We start from the raw sequence: 20919 nt of genomic DNA on the forward strand, positions 1-20919 counted from the left end.
GCTGGTGGGTCAGCAGAGGAGGTGCTCTGAGGAAGGATCAGGCTGGGAGGCATGTCGAGGGTGAGCCTCAGTGACAGTGGTGGTGCCAGGATGCTAAGCCCCCAGATTGGGTCGAATGCAGTCACTTGGATCTACTCAGATCTATTTCAGCAACAAAGCTGGTTTCTTAAAAGCCGGAAGAGTTTAAAATGTAGAAGGAAATAGATCAAAAGAGGCAAATGGATACTTGATTAGAGAGGCTTTGTCCAATCCCACCCCCCGCCCACTGAAAAATGGAGATGCACATTGCATGCTCTGGGGGGGAGCTGGAGGTTTTTGGTGGTGCACAAACACGGTCGCTAGGCATTCACGCTGGTGGCTCCATTGCATGCACTGTCACTGCTTGTGTAGTGGAGAGAGATTCCAGTGGTGGAACACTAGCTCCGTCAACAGAAGGTGCCCATAGGATTGGTCCCCAAGGCTGCATGGCTATTCACATTTACCTGGAAGTAAACCACATTGAGCACAATGAGGAGATATGCATACAGTGGCAAAGTAAAGACCGTTAGCGCTGTATGCGCTACCGGCCATTGCCCTGCCCCACCTCGTGCGGGCAGACTGAGGGGGCTGGCTCCCATTGGACCGCGCAGTTTGGCACGGTGGGGGCTGAGCTTATGTGGGCAATTCCCGCCTGCAGGAGTTCAGTCCTGGGAGCAGCAGCGATGCAGGGCAGGCGCGCGCAAGAGGCTCTCCTCTTCCCTCCGTGTCCTCAGCACCCAGCGAGGCTGCGAAGGCAGTGATATCGGGCGGGAGGGAGGCTGGCTGGAGGAGCACTCCCAAGGAACCACGGCAGTAGTGTCTGGGAGAAGCGGGGGATTTTCTTTTCCCCGTGTTTGAAGGCAAAGCAGCAGGCGGGCGAGCAAGGACCCCCCCGCCTCCCCCCTCTCTTTGGGCAGCCACCCGAGCAGTGCCTTTGTAGTGCACCCGAGGCTGCAGGACCCCTTGCAAGGGGCGAGGGGTGTGCTGGGTGCCCAGGCGCTTCAGTAAGGGGTTGCTGGAGCAGGCAAGGTCACACCCCACTCTGCCACCTCACAGGCAGTCTTTTTTTGGGGGGAGGGCTGCTTAGGGCTGGTTGCCCCCCTTTTTTCCATGAAGGTTGGTAGCCACTGCTCTTCCATAAGAGGAGTGGGCTGGTGGTTGAGGGTGCTTGGGTTTGGGAATACAATAAAGCTAAGAAGGTCGGCTGTGGTTGAGTTTTGGAGGGGAGACCTAGAATTGGATAACATAGTGTTTTTCCCCCTTTGCTTTCCATAACATTCAAGTGCAGAACTCCCCCCCCCATTTATTTAAAGGCTGGTATAGTGGCACTGCTTGCTTAAGTTGCTACCATGCATAAGAAAGCCCAGAAAAAAGGTGGGAAGGTGCCTAAGCGCCCCCCACCCAAGCCGATGGAGCCTGCCTCATCTTCCGATGAGTTGGAGGAAGTTAATGAGCTGAGAGCTTTGGTGGCATGTTTTGGGGCATGCCCAAAGGAGAAAGCTCTCCGTAGAGCTGGCTAGGGGGACGGTGGTGCTTCTTCAGGGTCCCAGGCGCCTGGGCGTACATTTAGTAGGCCAGGGCGTGGGTCTAACCTAAAGTCAATTTTATCCTGTGGAAAAAGGGCCAAGGCCATGGTGGTTGCTGAGAACTCTTCTGAAGGTGAAATGCAGGTGTCCGGGGAGTTGGAACAGTGCCATTGGCTGCTCCTACGGCCAGTGCAGGTGAGGTCAATTCCAGCGAGCATGATGCCGTTGCAACGGTATGGGGGCAGGGAGAGGCCTCACATGGTCAGATCTCACCTCTGGCCCCACCTCATTCAAATGGATGGCAGTGGTGGTGACCGCAAGGAGCAGTTGCACAAATTTATCTGACTCAGCCCTGGGCAGCTGGAGGGTATTATGGGCATACTGGCACAGCTCCTGTTGCTTTGGGTTATGGTGGCATGCCTTCGGTATCACCTACTATTCCTGGTCCGATGCCTTCCCCGTCCCTGGGGCAGCTGGTGGGCCCACAGGGCCCCTGGTTGGGGGGCTGGATTGATCACTGAAGCAAGTGAGTGCCCAGGATCTCCTATGGAGATATTGCTCTTCCCCTGGGTGGACACCTAGCTCTAGCTGTTAAGGAGAAGATATGGAGGGGGGAATATGTGGACATATTCAACCTCTTGCAGATGGAAGCCGAGCCAGTTCCAAAGGTGGGTGAACCTTTGAGAGACCAAGAGTTAGTTCGTCGTAGAAAGATAGATAGGAACTGGACCAACTGGCTGAATGGGTTTGTGATATATGCATCAGTGGTGCTGCAAATGTACCCCAATAAGGCTACAGCCTTGTTCAAGTATCTTGACATAATCCATTGTGCTTTTCGTGATTATTCGGGGCCCGCTTGGCTGTCTTATGACCAGCACTTTAGACTGAGGGCATCTCATGACCCCGCCCTTCATTGGAAGGATCCCCAATGGGAGTTGTGGTTGCAGCTGGTCGTGCCTTCAAAGTCAGCCATGGGTGACCATTTGGACAGTCTCCATCTCATTGCCCACAACTGGTATGATCATGTTAGGGCACCTAGTGGTGCGCAGGGGGTTCAATACCCGTGCACCTGTTTTGAATTTGACTCTTCCAGTAGGTGTAGCCAGGTTAACTGCAACTTCCTGCATGCATGCGTCCAGTGCGGGGCAAAGCATGCCGTTGCTGCCTGCCCCATGCTTGGGTGGTCACGCCCTGGATCAAGGGGTACCTTCTCCAGTGGAAGGAGAGGTGGAGGCCATGCACCTGCAGTTTCGGGAAAGGGGGCCAATGCTGATTAGGTTTTCCACATTGTTTGCTTTATTGATTGATTACCCCAATAGGTCGGCTGCTCAATATTTAACTGGAGGTTTTTATCAAGGTTTCCGAATTCCGGCACCGCCTCCTCTCTGCCACACTTGGGCGAAGAATCTCCGCTCTGTCTGTGTTATGGAGGAGATCGTTCAGAATAAAATTAAGAAGGAGGAGGGGGCGGGTCAAGTGGCTGGCCTGTTTCTTAATTTGCCCTTGCCTAACTTGCGGGTGTCTCCCCTGGGCGTGGTCCCCAGGAAGGCCCCTGTTGAATTTCGTTTGATTCACCACCTTTCATACCCCAGGGGTGATTCTGTCAACGATGGGATCCCCCATGAGTTGTGTTCTGTGAGGTATACTTCTTTGGACCAAGCCATAGCCCTTTTGCGCAAATGTGGCCCCGCAGCTTTAATGGCAATGGCAGACATTCAGTCCGCCTTTCGTCTCTTGCCAGTCCACCCAGTTGATTTTTGTCAGTTGGGTTTCCACTTTGATGGTGCATTTTACGTGGACAGAGCACTGCCGATGGGCTGTTCGGTTTTGTGTGCAGCCTTTGAAAGTTTTAGCACTTTCCTCCAGTGGGCGGTACAATCCAGAGTTGCGTCTGGATTCACCGCCCACTATCTTGATGATTTTTTTAAGGACCATGCTGGATCCAGCGCCTGCCGCGACACCTTGGCGGGCTTTATTTCTTTGTGTGAGGATCTGGGCGTCCCTTTGGCTCACGATAAAACTGAGGGCCCCACCACTTGCCTTACTTTCCTTGGATACGGTCCAACAGATGAGCAGGCTTCCTCAGGTAAAACTTGAAAGGATTGTGCAGCTATTGAGAGCTGCCATTTCATCCCATAAGCTTACATTCCGGGAGTTGCAGTCTCTGGTTGGGCACTTAAATTTTGCATGCAGGGTAGTTTCACCTGACAGGGCTTTTTTGAGGTGCCTCTGTGTTGCAATGGCAGGTTTGAGGCGCCCCTACCATCGTCTTAGGGTTACAGCTGAAAGGCGGGAGGACATGCATTTATGACACAAGTTTATGGAGCATTTCAATGGAGTTTCTTTTGGGAGGGAGCAAAGGCTTTTAGAAGCGGAGCTCCAGATCCAATCTCATGCTGCAGGTGGCCTTGGCTTTGGGGTTGATTTGGGGGCTGCTTGTGCGCCGTACCCTGGTCGGCATCTTGGAAGTGCGACGGCATTTGTAGGGACTTGACTTTTTTTTAGAACTAATCCCAATTGTAGTTGCAGTATTTTTATGGGCATCAGAATTTACTAATTCTGCTGTGAAATTCTGGTGCGACAATCAGGCAGTGGTGCAAATAGTGAATAGACAGACCTCCAAATCTCCCCAAGTCATGCGCTTGTTGAGGGTTTTTGTTCCACACTGCCTGCTTAAATACACTTGTTTACTGCTAGACATGTGCCCAGGGTCCAGAACAGCATTGCCAATGTGCTCTCTAGTTCTCAGGAGGAGCATTTTCGGCCGCTGGCCCCAGAAGCTTCCCTGGACCGAGAGCCCAGGGAAGGAGGAGTTCAAAATGATAGAGCCCTCCAGTGGGATGATTGCATGTTGGAGAGGGACTCTGATCGCCTTTGCATTCGAATGCCCAAGACAGATCAGGCAGGTAGGGGGCATCTGGACACACTTAGGTCGCCTACTGTGAGCATTTGCCCTGTCAGGGCCTTAGCTGCATATCGCGCTTTGGCCCCACCTGGCCCGGGCCCCCTTTTTCGCCACAGCGATTTTTCCCCATTAACTGTTGCGCAGTTTAGAGTTCTTTTCCAGAGGGCCATCAGGCGTATGGGCCTCCCTCCAGGTGAGTGTAGTCTGCACTCCTTTCGAATTGTTCTGGCCTCGGCAGCAGCACAGCTAGGCCTCCCAGTTGCGGCCATTCAGAGGATTGGTAGGTGCACTCCGGGGCCTTCAAGTATTACGTGAGGTGAGGCTGCCCGGCATTGTTCAGAGTTCTGTGAGTATGGTTTGGGACCCTTCTGCCCCTCAAGGGAGGTCTCAGTGGCATTGTGCCTTCCTGGGCGCCGTGTGGCTCTGTTTTGTTTTGGGATTCCTAGTTGGTCTCCTGGTTTTTGCCCTGAGGGGAGTTGGGGCATTTTGCTGGTTATTGATTTGTTTTTCTCTTAACTTGGCAGGTCCTCAGTGGCTGACCCCAGTGCAGGTCCTCATCTGCGGGCACTCTATCGTTTTTGGGGCCAGGAAGCACGCCTTGTCCACCAGCTATGGCTCGCAGCTGGGGTTTAGCAGTTCTGCCAATATCAGCTGTGCAACCCAAAGAGGCATGCGCTGGGGACAATGCCTGCCCCTGGTTTGTCAGTTCACACCCTTTCACACCCTCCTCCTCAGGTAATCTTGATCCATTTAGGTGAGAACGACCTGGGCCAGAGGACCTCTAAGTCCTTGAGGCTCCAGGCCCATAGGGACTTTATAACATTGCAGGGTTGGTTCCCAGGAGTTGTTATTTTTTGGTTGAACCTGTTGCCCTGTAGAGTGTGGCGTGGCACTAGAGTGTGAGGAGGATTGATGTCACCAGAAAGTGTGTCAATGATTACCTGGGGAGGGTTGTTGCGAGTTTGGGCAGGACCGTTATTCCTCACCCAGTTATCTGGTGGGATTGCCATGCCTTCTTTCGTAGTGATGGTGTTCACCTTTCTTCTTAGGGCTACGATTTGTTGTTAGCAGATTGGCAGCAGGGCTTGCGTAGCCTATTTTTGGATGGGGAGAGGAGGGACAAGCAATAGGCTGTCCCTCCCTGTGGCGTGATGCGTGCGGGGCGGGGTAGGTAGGGCAACTCGGTGTCCATCCAGGGCGGTAAGGTCAAGGGGGGCCAGCCAGAACAACCCACATGATGCCTATCCGGCTCGAAGAGGTAGGCTGGCAAACCCCCCTGACTGGTCTGGCTACGCTTGCATGGTTTGCCCAGCGAGTCAGCTGGCCAGCTCCCCTGCCCCCTTTGGGAGTGATGTAGACAGGCTGTACCCAGTCGATCGACTGGTGGCAGCCCGAGTTAGTTGGTTCCACCTTGAGCCCCAGGGGAGATAGACGGCTAGATTCGTTTCCCCCAATTTTAGGCCCCTGCATGCCGGGGGGCTAGCCCCCTGTCCCCATCTAGTCCTGCTGCTGTTTTGTGTTGTTGTTGTTAATAAAGTGGCCCTAGTTCAACCCCAAAAACCTCAGCCTGGCATCTTATTTGGGGGGGTCAGGGGTAAAGAATAATAGAATCATAGAGTTGGAAAGGACCTAATAGGTCATCTAGTCCAAACCCCTGCCTGGAAGCAGGAAATCCTCTTAGAGCATCTCCAAAATAAAACAAAACCTGTTTTTAATGAAACAATCCCTGCACTATAAGGGGATCTGTTTGTCACTTTCTACCCTTGAAAGCCATCAAGTTATGAGCAAAAAGCTGTTCCATGATAGAAACAAAACACACTACTGCTCAAGCCTGCCTTCCCTTCTCAGGAGGTGGGGAACTGAGGCTCCACTTTCCTCATTGGCTTATTCCAGGAGAAGAAAATGGCATCCTGTTCAACCACCCATAAACTATGGGAAGATGAGTGGACACATCCAGCAGGCAGGGTGACCAGATCCCTACTGACATGTAACTAGCGTCATATAGTTATATTATTTTCCATCTCTTTTTCTTGTTGGACCATCAAAAGATGTTACCAGGAATTCCTTGCCTGTAACTGGGCATAGCGAGGACTAGAGGGTTCATGAAAGCAGAGCTGCATGTGGGCCCATCAACTTGCTTTTAAGCACGAGCAGGGGCTATGCAAAGAGTATGAAGCATTCCCATTCACCATACTGAATATGAACCAGAGCCTAAGACTACATGATTGTCTCATTTCAGCATAATTCCCAAGTACTTCCATCATCTCTTTGCCATGATGTTTGCCAGGTTCGAAATCGAGAAAGATGTCAACCTCTTGACAAACAAGACATTGAATTTTTTATGGTTTGAAAATGCTAACAATGCCAGGGGGTCCTGTTCTGGAACTATGCGTCTCCTTTTCACAGATCAAGGGCATCCCCTTAATTACATCTGTAGCAAGGAAAAGGAGCTCATTGTCATCATTGGGGGGCTCATTCCTCAAAATTTGAAGCTGATGCCTCACATCTTAAATATCTACAGGATCCCACAGGTATGTATGTTTCATAATCAGGAGAAAGGTACGGCCGCTAGGATTGCTAGGAAAGTAGACCATCTGGGCTACAAGTGAGGACAGAAGACCATTCTGCCCATTTAGCACATAGCTTGGAATGCTGATGTCTCACATCTTCAATATCTACAGGATCCCACAGCTATGTGTGTCCCATAATCTAGAGAGAGGTACAGCAACTAGGATTGCTAGGAGAGCAGACCATGTGGGCTACAACAAGTGAAGACAGAAGACTCTGCTCTGCCCATTTAGCACATAGCTTGGAGTCAAATGTTAATCAAGTGTTGTGTGAGAATGTCAAAACCTGACTAAATTTTTAAAAAACCACTTTAAGGAAGGAATAAATTGTACTGAGTTAGCAGCAAATGTATGTGGGAAAAATATTTTCTCCAATACCTCTTCATGGAGGCCTCCATGAAAGCCCCACATTGCAGGATGTAGTGCATAATCCAATGACAGCTGAATCAAAGCTGGAAAGTTAGACAGGATTGGGTCCTGAGAGCCCAAGCCTATGCCTGTCTACTCAGAAGTAAGTCCCATGATAGTCAATGACACTTGCTCCCAGGAAAGTGCGGAAAGGATTGTAGACTGAAGAACTTATCCTAATCCTTTTGGTCATCCTGCCCAAAACACTACACCCCAGAAAATTGAGACTCCCACATTTTCTGTACAGGATAAAGTACAAAAAGTTCTACTATATAACCGGCCAGGCATGTGAGAGAGGACCTTTTTATTTAGGAATAATGGGAGATGTTTGTCTGCCCTAAAAAGCTCATTGCCTTTCCCCTTAGATCAATTATGGCTTCTTTGACTCTGCACTGAGTGACAGAACTCAGTTCCCTTCTCTCTACCAGATGGTCCCAAATGCAAGATCTCAGTACACTGGGATTGTTCGACTGATTCGGCATTTCAAATGGAACTGGATTGGCCTCCTCGTTTCAGACAATGACACTGGAGAAACATTTCTGAGGACTCTCATTCCCAGGCTCCTCCAGAACAACATTTGTGTGGCTTTTACAGAAGTTCTTTCAGTACTAAAGACGTTTGTGAAAGAGAACAAACCCTTTTATGACCGTTTAGAAGGAGTAAGATCTATTGTCTCTATGTCCAGGAGCAACGTGATTGTTGCTCATGGAGATTCACAATCTATGGAGAGTTTGCAAATTATTCTAGCAATTCAAGAAAATGCAAAGCAAGACCCAACAGAGAAAGTTTGGATCATGACATCTCAGTGGGATTTTGCAACCGTAACAGACTCGCATTTTTTTACACCAAAATCCTTCAATGGTACCTTGTCGTTCGCACTCCACACAAAGGATGTGCCAAGATATGAAAACTTCCTGAAGGCATTAAATCCATATCGGCCTGTGTTTTCTTCCTTGTATAATTTCTGGTCAGCTGCATTTCTGTGTTCATTCCCCACATTTAACTTGTATCGTCCAAACACAAGAATCTGCACTGGGAAGGAGAAGCTGAGCAGTCTCCCTAGTTCTGTATTTGAAATGAAAATGTCTGGTGAGAGCTACAATATCTACAATGCTGTTCATGCCGTAGCACATGCTCTCCATTCCATGTACTCTTCAATATTCAAGCATAGATTAAAGGGACCTGGAAGCACAGGGGATGTTTGGGCTGTTCAACCATGGCAGGTAGGAGTTTCCTGTAAACCTCTACTGTGTATGGTCACGGATGGACTTGGATCCACTCTTGCAATGCAACTGGACTGAGCTAGAAGTGAGACAATATTTTCACTTTCGTTTGTCTAAGCCCGAGTCCTTTCCATTTGAAAAGGGACTTAATTTAGAGGAGCAATAGATTGAAGAATTACTATTGTGGTTATTAAATGAATTGTGAATTCTGGTGGAAATGGGGACTGGGAATAGGAGGAGGGGGTGAGAACAACTCTGAGAAAGTTTAACTATGCAAAGTTTATAATAATCACATAGAAAAAAAATGTTCTCGGGGGCTTTGCTTGTATGCAGTCTTTCAGGAAATGTTCACAGTATTTATTTTCAGGCCCTGATTTTTATTCATTTCATATCATGACTACTATTGAAAATAATTTTGTGATATACAGTGGGAGGTGTCAAAAATATATGCGCCACAAGTGTCCAATGACCTAGCCATGCGCCTGCATGTATAATCACAGTCTCTGCATTGCCAGAAGGCCAAGGTGCAGATTCCAGTGATATCAAAAGAATTACTGCTCAACATTTGACCCCAGTGTTTTATTTTTTTTGTCCTCCAATCAGCTTCACCATTTTCTGAGAAACATTCGCTTCAACAATAGTGCGGGCGAAGAAATATTCTTTGATAAAAATGGGGAACTGGCCACAGGTTTTGATATTTTCAACACCATCACATTCCACAATCTGTCTTTCCATAGAATCAAGGTGGGAGAGGTGGACACCTGGGCTCCTGAAGGAGAGGAGTTTGCCGTTAATGGAAGCGCCATTGTGTGGAATCAGAAGTTTGATCAGGTGGGAAGGATCTGAATGCATTTTCTGAGCTATAGTTCCATAGTTGCAGAAGAAGTACTCTTCAGCAGATGCCTGGGAATGCATATTCCTGTACATGATGCACTTACACTGAAGCAAGACCTATTGTATTCACTGGGATTTACTCTGGATCTGCCAGACTTCTGTGGTTATCATAACAGTGATGCAAGAGTAACACCGACAAATGGGGCAGGCTTGTTAAAATGTTTGCGCTTGTAGAATAGGATGAATAACCATGGATAATACATGCAAAGCTCGTGTATGCCCAGGCATATGATATCCATGCTCTTTTGTCTGTGTGTTTATCCATATCTTCCTATGAATTGTGAGGTTGTATTGAATATGGTGAAGAGGTGGTACGAAGGGTAAGTAACCTTGGAAGGAAAACATCAGGATTCATATATAGAACAATATTGTAAAGACACTTATTGGGTCTACAGCCTGCCTACGTAAACCAGCTTGAGAAACATCTGGCAAGAAACATATAAATATAGATGTAAATCAATCAGTATATGAGGAGCACAAGTGGAATATAGATGTTTACAGAAACGTGACTTATATGTCATTACTGTATTCTCATGCAAAACAAACCAAACTTCACAGCAGTGAGAAAACAGTTGTTTTCCATATTAAACCACTTTCCTTTGGGTCTTTTGAAGATGGTGCCCCGATCTTCATGTACTGAGAGCTGCCATCCTGGACAGACAAAGGTGGCACGCCAGGGGGAGCAGATCTGTTGCTATGACTGTGCTCAGTGCTCTGAAGGGAGGATTTCCAGCCAGCTGGGTAAGTGAAGAAGGTGATGCTCCATCCAGTGGGTGTTCCAGAACTTTGTGGAAATGAGCTGCTCAAAGGTCTTCCAGCCCAATCTTTGCTTTCCCAGCACTCAGAGGAACTGTGGCATCAAGGAACTATTGTCCCCTTCCCCCTTGGAATGTCTCAGGTTCCGCTATGGGGCTTCTCATGTTTGCACCAGCTATTTTGCTGGCATAGATGTGAGAACCTTCATGTCAAGCTATTAGGTCGGACGCAGAGGATAGGATCTGCCAGAGGAAGCCACTGCTGCTCCAACATCCCTCCCACCCCATCTCTTCCCCATTCCCCCTTCCCCCACTCAGAATGCCATCCCAAAACCGAAAGGCCATACCACTGCCTGGTGGTCCCACATATCTCCATGCGGTCACATGGCATTCTACCTATTCCAAGGGTGCCGTAAATGTGCTTTACGACATGTTCACAACACCCAGTGCAAACACTGGAGCTCAGCACCGGTGCTATGAACCTTTAGGATTGGACCCCGAGGACCAATCCTCAATTCATCATACTGATGCAGTCAGTAAAGCAGCAAATCAGCAGAACGTATGGCCCAGTCCTATGGGACTGTGATGACAGTGGGGCAAGTGTCTACTGTTGTAAAAGGCCCAGTGATGGTGTGAAGCTGGTGCCACCACTGGGCCAAACCAAGCATCTGCTTCAAAGCAGTTGCAGATCCAGAACCACATTGCTGCAGATGCCGGTTCAGAAGTGGGGGCATGTTGTGGATGGGGTGGGGTCAGGCCAGGGAAGAGAGGAGGTGGATCCTGGTGGCAGCAACATGCACCAGTATCTAATCCTTGAACCTGCTGGCTGGCTGTTTGCCCCCCATGACAGCACACACTTCCTAGGCACAGCACAGCTGACCTTTGGGTAAAGCCTGATGCCAGTTTTACTAAAGGTTAGCATGGAAAGGATACCTGATTGTGTTACATACAGTGATGGATGTAAGGAAAAATTTGAGTGATTTATTTTGTATATATTAATTGACATGCTTCATAATATGATCGCACTGCACTGTTGCCAGACAGCCTAAGGTGACACAGGCACACTTTGAAATATTGAATCTCTGCATGTTTCTCTTAGATGCAGATCATTGCAGTGACTGCCCAGAGGACCAGCATCCAAGCAGGAACCAGGATCACTGTATCCCCAAAGCCATCACTTTTTTGTCCTATGAAGAGCCCTTGGGAATCGTTCTGACTTCTTCTGCTCTGCTGCTCTCCACCATCACACTTGTGCTCGTGTGGAGCTTCATTCGGCACAGGAACACCCCCATTGTCAAAGCCAACAACTGGAACATCACCTGTGCCCTGCTGTTCTCTCTGCTGTGTTGCTTCCTCTGCCCATTTCTGTTCATTGGGCAGCCCATAAAGGAATCCTGCATTCTCCGGCAGACCTTGTTTGCCATCACTTTCACAGGAGCTGTTTCTTCAGTGTTGGCCAAAACCCTCACTGTGGTCCTGGCCTTCATGGCCACCAGACCAGCCAACAGGATGAGAAAATGGTTAGGGACGAGATTGGCCATGTCCGTCATCGTGGCATGTTGTCTGATTCAATCTGGCCTCTGTGCAGCGTGGCTGGCAGTGTCTCCCCCCTTCCCAGAGTTTGACGCGCACTCCCTGATAGGTCAGATCATAGTGCAGTGCAACGAAGGCTCAGTCTTCATGTTCTCCACTGTTCTGGGCTACATGGGATTTCTGGCCCTTGTCAGTTTTGTGGTGGCTTTTTTGGCCAGAAGTCTGCCTGATACTTTCAATGAGGCCAAGCTGATCACCTTCAGCATGTTAGTCTTTTGCAGTGTTTGGGTGTCCTTTGTGCCAGCCTACCTGAGCACCAAGGGGAAATACATGGTGGCCGTGGAGGTCTTCTCCATCTTGGTCTCTAGTGCTGGATTGTTGGGTTTCATCTTTCTCCCCAAATTCTTCATTATTGTGTTGAGGCCCCAGCTGAACACCAAGGAGAACTTAGTAAGGAAAAAGAATGTTGTTACCTGACTGAATTGCTTGAGTACCTTCGTACGTAGCATTGTGCATGAAACCCATGAGATATGTCCATTGTTTTACAGAAACTCATGTGACTTCCTTCTCTATTCCCAACTGTTGCTCTTGGACATAATCCTGAGATTCTTTTCAACTTTCACCAATCTGACATTTCAGGGTCAATCTAATTTCTCATTCCTCCCTTCTCCTCCAAAGTGCAATCATCTACTTTAGTTATCCTAAGCTGTTTGTAACTGCTTAAAAAATAATAAATTGTTATGAAGATGGTGAACTGCATCTTTAAATTGATTGAGTGATTGACAGCCTTCATGTTCTCCAGGTCCAAGGAGAAATACACGGGGGCCGTGGAGGTCTCCATCTTGGTCTCTTGTGCTGGATTGTTGGGTTTCATCTTTCTCCCCAAATTCTATATTATTGTGGTGAAATCTGAGCTGAACACCAGGAATCAGATTGTAAGGAAAAATAAATTTGGTCCCTGACTGGCCTTCTATTTTCTCTTCATACTTCTCCTCCCATTCAAGTTTGTGCCTTGCAATTTTGTGCCTTGCAACCAAGGGAGAATAGATAATAAATGAGGGTGAAATGACTCATTTTCCTCCCAGATGCAGCAAAATATGTTCTGTTGATCCCTTTGGGGGATGAGACTTAGATATGCTTCTGTCAAGCACCTGACACTGACATCTGACCTGACAATAGAGAAAGAGATTTCTGTCCAGTAATGCAGGACGCTGAGGTGGTGCAACATTTGTGCCATCAGAATTTCACTTATGGCAGTGGATAGCTAAATGTCAGCCATTGAGGACCAGGGATGAGCAATCACGGGCCCTCAGGTCACAAATGAACGTGTCTTGATGAGCTCACTCCTCAAAAGTTCTCACAGGATTCTAGGGGAAGAACAGCTCTAGAATTTGGTTCATAGGAGACTTGATGTATTTCCTGTGACATTGAGATCCATGTGACATTGGTTCATTCCTTCCCAGTCTGAACTGTGATGTTTTAGTTGACCAACAGCCTCACAATCGCAATGAGTCATGGATGGCTCCTTTTCACCTGCTTTCTACACCAGTATGACAAGTCTGTCAACACCCCCCGCCAAGTTATCTCCAATACTCAGGTTATTCTGAATCCGCTGAACTCCACACACACACAACCATTGGCTACGAATCAGACAAAAATGATTTCTTTACCCCTGCAGATAGTCAAAAAACTTCTGGTCTGCAATGACCTGTCCTATAATCATAATAATCCCTGCCTTCAGCTCCTGAAAGCACCAGGGGCAGACAGCAGCCACTGAAGAATCTTGTAACTAAAACCCTTGAATTCTCCTTGGGAGCTGGTGATCTGCTTCAATCCCTTTATAAAGCCTCTCTTCAAAACAATGTGCATCATGTAGATTTAGGAGGCTAAGCCTGAAATCCTAACCACACTTTCCTGAGAGTATGCCCCATTGAACAAAACAGAACTTACTTCTGAGTAGACCTGGTTAGGATTGTGCCCTAACTGAAGATAACCTTCCTCAGTGGATGTTTGAGAGTCAGACATGGTGTAAAGGCCCTGTTTCCCTCACCCCTTTGGCTGTCAAGGTTGGTTCCATAGTTTTGCTTCTTTGTCTGCAAAAGCCGATGGTTGTGTGGCCCCAGCACTGCAAGTATCCGTGTCGCCTTCAGAGTCTTTGAGCACAATTTGGACTGAGACCAAGATATGCTCCTGTTCAGGCTGTTCTCTTTGCTGCTGCTGCTGCTGCTTTTGCTTCTGCCTCATGTTGTCAGCAAGAACTCTAAATCCAGTTGGGGTCTGCTGCCCGACATTCAACGCAGCCTCCGAGATTCTTCTTCCGATGATCTTGTCATTGGCGAATTTGTCCCCCTCCGTGTTGCTGAACTGAAGGAGGTTTCTTTCAGCAAAACTCCAGATGTGTCTTCACTGGAGGCTTAATAAGTAGCTCTCCTCTGCTTGAAAGATGTACCAAGGGCCACACTGGCAGTCTGGTTCTCCTGCTTCCCATGTATGAGTGTGTGGTCATAGCGCTGTGAGCATCCATGTCACCAGGAATGCCTTTGAGTGCAGTTTGGATGGTGGCCTCCTCTTCTCAGCCCCATCCATGCAGCTGTGTGTGTTCATTTTAATTCTCCTAGTTGCCCTGATAAGTATCCTGGAGTCCCTGTGATTTCTCTGAGGTGATGGGGAGAGCTTTGCAACTAATCATAGATTTGAGTCTGGGCTACTGGTATCCAATCACAACTCTGAAGTATCTGCTTCATGCTGGATTCCCACAGTTTTTCTCTTTCTTTGAGTGAGAGGCAGAAACATCCCCAATTATTGAGTTGAACTGATAATCTGCTCTTTGTTAAAACCAAGGCACAGTTTCCAGTGTGGTAGTGAACCTGTGTCTGGTCAGTTCCAGTGCAGACTGGAGGTTGGGACTGCATGATATATTCCTGAGATGTTCAAGAGAGTCACACCACATATTGAAATCCGTATGGACGTCCTATTAGACCTGATCATCAATGAGGTTAAATACTCTTCTCCTGACAGGGATGTTTCCAGATCATTTTCTTTCCCCATTGATTTCTGTAGTAAAGAAAAGGTGTAGAAGGGTGGGGGGGGGGGAATTCTAAAAATATTTTACATAATGATAAAGTATGATAATAATAGAAAGAAAACTAGAATTTCAAGGAGAACACCAGTCTAGAACCCTTGTCCTTCATATACTAGCTTTCTGCCTGCGTGGATTTTATTTTTGTACAGAGGAGCATATGAAGCGGCACAGCCAGGCACAGAATTATTTCTGTACTGAGAGCTGCATCTGGTCTAAGAGGCAGGAAGGCAGTGAGGATCTGTCAGGCTGCTGTCAGAACAAAAACCAACCCCAACACCAACGCCCCACCCCATAGGTTGGTATCTTACGTGTCTGTGTGTTGATTGATTTAATCACCTGTTCCTTAATTGTAAAATTTACTGATTCGTTTGGGCAGATTACAGCAGTGACTGACAAATGTATCTGATCAACTGCATCCCTCAAAAGAGTCAAAACCAGATTTAGGAAATGGAAAGGATGTGGGGAAACAGCAGCAGACAAAAGTAACACAGTAACCATCTGTAATGTCCGTGGCGGGAGGAGGCCCCTGCCCTGGAGTTGGTACCAAGCGCGAGGGGCTTACCTGGTCGAGGCGTGGTGGTCGGCGATGAATTAAGGAACAGGAAGCGGGTAGGGCAGCTTTACACAGATGGTTTAATTGAGTCAACCTCTTTGCATTCATGGGGGCTTGTTACTTCACGGCCCCCCCTCAGTCTAGGCTGACTGGTGTCATCATCGTTGGAGCGGCTCAGGACCCGGTCCTTCCGGTTCTTTGGAGATTGTAGCCCCGGCCTCCTGGCCCGAGTCCCTCGGCCCTGCGCCCTGGCTCTGGAGGGCTCTGCCCCGGCTCTCTGGAGTCAGGCTGGCTGGCCTTGGGAGGACCCACGGTACCTTGTTGTTGGCTCCCTTCTCAGTTAGTCCCCCCTGGGTTGTAGTAGGCATTGAGCGTCCGTCTTGACAACCACCTCTCAACAGGGTACGTCCTCTGGGCCTGGGCAGGCCCTGGGTCAGGGAGGTCTCTGCCCCAGCCTCCTCTCTGTAGAGCTGACTGCAGCCCCCTTCCTATGGAGGCCTTTCTCCTTTTCCTTTGGCCTGGGTCACCTTCTCCCACTGGCTTCCCTCTGGCCTTCCACCCCTCCAGAGAGGAGCGACCCCCTCCTCCCTCTCCAGCTCCCTTATGAGGCTTACATCAGGTCTGCCTAACCCCACCCTTCCTGCCCACATGTCTTCCTGCTCCCAGCTGTTCCCTGCCCCTACCCCCATGTAGGTGTCCTGCACGGGTCCCCAGTCCTGCTGACACTCGGGGCTTACTCCTGAGGAGGCCTTGACTCCCGAGAACAACCCTGTGCCCAGGGAACTCCTGGACACCTGGGCTGGGTCCAGGTGACACCATCTTTTAACAATGACAGCGTATTTATGAAGGTTTTGCCCTAGTGCTGCATATACACAGTAACAGCTTCTAAGAGTCAGAAAGGCCATGGTGGGTACATTAATCCAGCAATGTGCATTGGAACCTAACACTGCATGTAAATCTCATTGCAGCATCATTCCCAAGTACTACCACCATGTCCTGGCCTTGGCATCTGCTGTGAGTGAGATCAACAAGGATGCCAGCCTCTTACCCAATAGCACATTGGGATGCAAGATCTATGAAAATGCTTACAATGCCTTAGGAACCAGCTTTGGAACAATGTCCCTCCTTCTTACAGGACAGGGAGACTCCCTGAACTACCACTGTGGTGGGAACGGGAAGCTGGTGGCCATCATTGGAGGGCTCACCCCCCAAAACACCAAGCAGATGCCCCATATCCTACTTATCTATAAGATGCCACAGGTATGTGTAATTGTCTAGATGGAGAGGTGCGACTCCAAAGAAATGAGATATTCCTCATCTCTTGGTTCAAAGCTAACTGCACTATCTATTCCAACAAACACTTTCCAATGTTGATGCCTTCTCTCTAAAAGCACTTTAAGAAAGGGGGATCAGAATGGGATAATGGCAGAGGTGAGGAATTAACCTGTTCTCTGCTCACATCATATACAAATTAGCCGAATGTTAAACTCTTTATTTGGAAAAGTATGGGGGGGAGGGGGCTTTGGGGTGAAGAAGCTGCAAAAAACCAGAGATCTCAAAATTCAGACTTTTGCACCAACTGTAGAGTGCCTTTTGCCCTAAGTTCCCAGGCAGGAGTTCCCAGGCAGGAGGATTTATTGCCCTGATTTTACAGCACTGCAAGGTCATCCTTGTAAGTACCAGAGCTATTACTGCAACACGCCGCTGAGTTGCTTTGGGGAACCAAAGGTGCCTCTGATCTCTTGGTTCTTGATAGTTGGGGTGAAAAGAGACATCTTCTGGGCCTTGGCAGAAGAAAGAGAGAAGAAACCAAAGCTAGTGGAGAAGAAAAGGAAGATGAAAAAAGACCTGCCCTTTTGGGATTCTGTATTAGGGGAGAGGTTTTTTGATGACATCTCCATGTGACTGAAACACATCAATATTCAATAAATGTTTTGCCTTTATCACATATTTGAGGCGTTCTCTCTTTCTGAACTTGAACAGTACAGAGAAATATGTGATTATTCCATATTATCATCCCACCCACCCTCAACCCAATCTAACCAGCTATGCCTTTAAGATGGAGCACTGGACAGTGGAATCCTATGCATGTGTTCTCAGAAGTAAACCCCATTCGGTTCAGAGGGACTGGCTCCCACCGAAGTGCATATTGGATTGCCAGGCCCTACTAGCCTGTCACTGACTAAGTGCAATGTGACCAGCCACTTTGAATGTATCTTTATCTCCATTCCTATGGATTAACTTAATTCCGGTGGCACGTGAATTAACGTGCCACTGGCGTTTGCCCTGCTCCCACACGAGGCACAGGAGGGGCCAGCCCTGCAGCCTATTGGCTGGGGGCTAATTGAATTGAGGCCACGTGCAGGCTGCTTGGAAAGCCCGCACAGTCAGGACGAGGCAGTGATCAGAGAAGGACCTCCTTCGCGCTGCTCCCCGACACAGGTCACGTTGCTGTGGCCCTGAGCCCAGCGAACTCAGCAGTGGGCACACGCCTGCCCACCTGCCCTCTTCTGAGGCTTACCTGGGGCAGTGAGCGGCTGCTGGCAGTGGTACCCGAGTTGGGGCTGCTTGACTGGGCTGCTGGGGGCTTTCCTTACAGGGGCAGCTGTCTGGCTGCGCCCCTCCTTGGCTGCGTGAGCGCAGCTGGTGCTCCCATGCCTGGTGCAAGGGAGGACACGGGCTCCCCACTCGCAGGCTGAGAGGCAGCTGGGCGTGGTAGCCAGCTGGGCTCAGCGGGAGCCGCAGAGGATGCGACCTCCCCCCCAACTCCCATGGGCGGTTTGGGCAGCCAGCGCTAGGGCACGTAGCGGCTCTGCTTGGGCAGTTTCATGCCTGAGCCTGCGCTTCGAGTAATTTAATTGAAAGTATTGTAGGGGTGATAGGTTAGTTAGCAGTGCCCCCCCAGTTGTTCAATCGTAAGTATGCCTAAGAGAACCAAGAAATTCGGGGGAAGGCCCCTAAGCGTCCCCCCCAGTCCTGCACCAGCTTCTTCCTCGGATGAGGAGGATGATACAGCTGTGCTGCGGACCCTGGTTGCACGGGGGAGGCGCTTGAGAAGGAGAAGGCAATGCGTGAGACTGGTCTGGGAGATGGTGGCAGCACATCAGGTAATCCGGAGATTCATTTCAACATTCATCAATCTGACATTTCAGGGTCAGTCTAATTTCTCGTTCCTCCCTTCTCCTCCAAAGTGCAATCATCTACTTTAGTTATCCAAGCAGGAACCAGGATCGCTGTATCCCCAAATCATAACATTTTTGTCCTATGAAGAGCTCTTGGGAATGGTTCTGGCTTCTTCTGCTCTGCTGCTCTCCACCATCACACTTGTGCTCGTGTGGAGCTTCATTCAGCACAGGAACACCCCCATTGTCAAAGCCAACAACTGGAACATCACCTGTGCCCTGCTGTTCTCCTGGCTGTGTTGCTTCCTCTGCACATTTCTGTTCTTTGGGCAGCCCAGAAAGGCATCCTGCATTCTCCGGCAGACCTTGTTTGCCGTCAACTTCGCTGGGGCTGTTTCTTCAGTGTTGGCCAAAACCCTCACTGTGGTCCTGGCCTTCATGGCCACCAGACCAGCCAACAGGATGAGAAAATGGTTAGGCAAGAGATTGGCCGTGTCCATCATCGTGGTGTGTTGCTGATCCAAATCGGCCTCTCTGTAGTGTGGTTAGCAGTGTCTCCCCACTTCCCTGAGCTTGATGCACACTCCCTGATAGGTCACATCATAGGTTCACCCATCATGTTCTACACTGTGCTTGGCTACATGGACTTTCTGGCCATCATCAGCTTTGCTGTAGTATTTACATACACAGGCACTAAGGTTTAAGATGTCTTAGCATATTTGGCATCAAGGATAGTCAGGCACGCCTGCGCAGTTGAGCACGCTCAACCTACCTTGAAAATATGTTGGGTCATTGAACTCTGTGCCTGTGAGCAGCAGAATGCTATGAAGGAGAATCATATCTAGGAATGTGTTTGTGGTTAAGCTAGAACTAGCTAGTAGGCAGCCAGAATGAATCTTAGCATCTTTGTGGAAATTTCCCTACTATGTAACCTTATATCATGTGTTTTGAGACTTAATAAAAAGCTGGGTCAGAAGCTGGGAGACTTCACTTCTTCCTTGATTTCATTCCTGCTCCTGCTTCCAACACTTTCAACCTTTCTGAAACCTGTGTCTGTTGTCTAATTCTTGCCATGGCTTCTCTGCCACACCAACGCAGCATCTCAAGCTGCTTCCTAAGTAGCACCAAAATGCTACATCTGGCGCAAGGACCCTCGCTTTTTCTTATTTCAAGCAGCCTGACTTTCTTTGTTGTTCCCCACTCGCTGCTACATCTAGCACAGCGAATGGGGACCCTTTCTTTCTCTGGCTTCTGCGCCACATCAAGCAGTCCTTGACTTCCGGGGTCTCGGGCTGCTCCCCAGGTAGCATTATTGCTACATCTAGCGCAGCAGGCAGAGACTTTCTGCAATGATCAGGTACAGTAGAGCCAGGCGGCCTTGATCAAGCGGCCTGTCCTCTGCCTCCGAACTCATTGCTTTGACTATCTGTTGTTCCAGTTTTAACTTTCAAACCCTCAGAGTGCTTCTGCTTAGCACTCTCCCTCAGGCAACAAGGTACAGTCTTGTGTGTCTCCCATCAAGCACCAAGGACTCAAAAGCCTTGGGTGCTCCGCAGAGCAGCATCTTGTGCTGCTACATCAGGCGCCCAGCACGTGGGGCCAAAATTACGCCCGGCAAGGGCTAGAGCTCAATCGTCCTTCGGGACCCCAACCAATGGTAAGCATAAGTACTTAGGTAAGTATTAAAATAGTACAAGCCTCCGGCTACACACTTTTCTATAAAGCTGAGCACCTTGTTTTCTTCTAAGAGGTCACAGACTTAATTTACCATTCAAACTTTCACTCTGCAGGCAGAGTAGTAAAGAAGTTAGAGGAAATAAACAGTAATACATCTGTCCTCTTATCAGAAATTGTGCTCCTCAGCCCAAGCCACCAGGGCGAGAGAAAAGCACTTCTCTGTGTTCCTCCAGGTGCTCTTTAAAAGCCCTTTTTTGTCAGCATGTATTTTTCCCCCCTCTGTACCAACTTAGTAAGAAAAGAACTCCACAGTAAGCAAGCATGAGTAACACACAGCCAAACCAAACTAGACCTCTATAAGAACAACAAAAACCATGCCCTCGGTATTCCGAAAGAAGCATCTTTAAACATGGTGCTTTGCAAACAGAACAAAAGGAACAATTAAACTTTACCAAATAGCCTTTATTTGCAAAGGCTATGGCGCAAAAAAGCCCTCAAAAAATTAATAGCAAAAGAAACTCTTAAGCTATCCATAATTTCTTTTGTGTATTCATCCAATCAGAATAAAAACTATAATTTGCCATATGGCACAACTCCACAGGCAATGTCCTGCTACTTACCTGGCTACCAGGTAGCCCAGTTTAGGTGAAGCAATA

General features: G+C 48.6%; 2 protein-coding genes across 2 annotated transcripts in view; both read left to right on the forward strand.

Annotated features, from left to right (window-relative positions):
* LOC136654037 (zinc transporter ZIP2-like) overlaps positions 1–20919 on the forward strand; it is a 141439-nt gene that overhangs the window by 87596 nt on the left and 32924 nt on the right. The window lies entirely within an intron of this gene.
* LOC136651205 (vomeronasal type-2 receptor 26-like) lies at positions 1650–12306 on the forward strand. The gene is made up of 6 exons (XM_066627393.1): positions 1650–1739; positions 3474–3630; positions 4974–5146; positions 9251–9478; positions 10156–10282; positions 11396–12306. The coding sequence occupies exons 1-6, from the start codon at positions 1650–1652 to the stop codon at positions 12304–12306; spliced, it is 1686 nt and encodes a 561-aa protein (XP_066483490.1).

The sequence above is a fragment of the Tiliqua scincoides genome, chromosome 5 (assembly GCF_035046505.1).
Source record: "Tiliqua scincoides isolate rTilSci1 chromosome 5, rTilSci1.hap2, whole genome shotgun sequence".
NCBI lineage: Eukaryota > Metazoa > Chordata > Lepidosauria > Squamata > Scincidae > Tiliqua > Tiliqua scincoides.

Coding starts and splice junctions, on each gene's coding strand:
- LOC136651205 (XM_066627393.1), top strand. CDS start 1,650: ATGGTGGTTGCTGAGAACTCTTCTGAAGGTGAAATGCAGGTGTCCGGG. Junction 3,631..4,973: donor AGATGAGCAGGCTTCCTCAG/GTAAAACTTGAA, acceptor TTAACTTGGCAG/GTCCTCAGTGGCTGACCCCA. Junction 9,479..10,155: donor GGAATCAGAAGTTTGATCAG/GTGGGAAGGATC, acceptor GGTCTTTTGAAG/ATGGTGCCCCGATCTTCATG.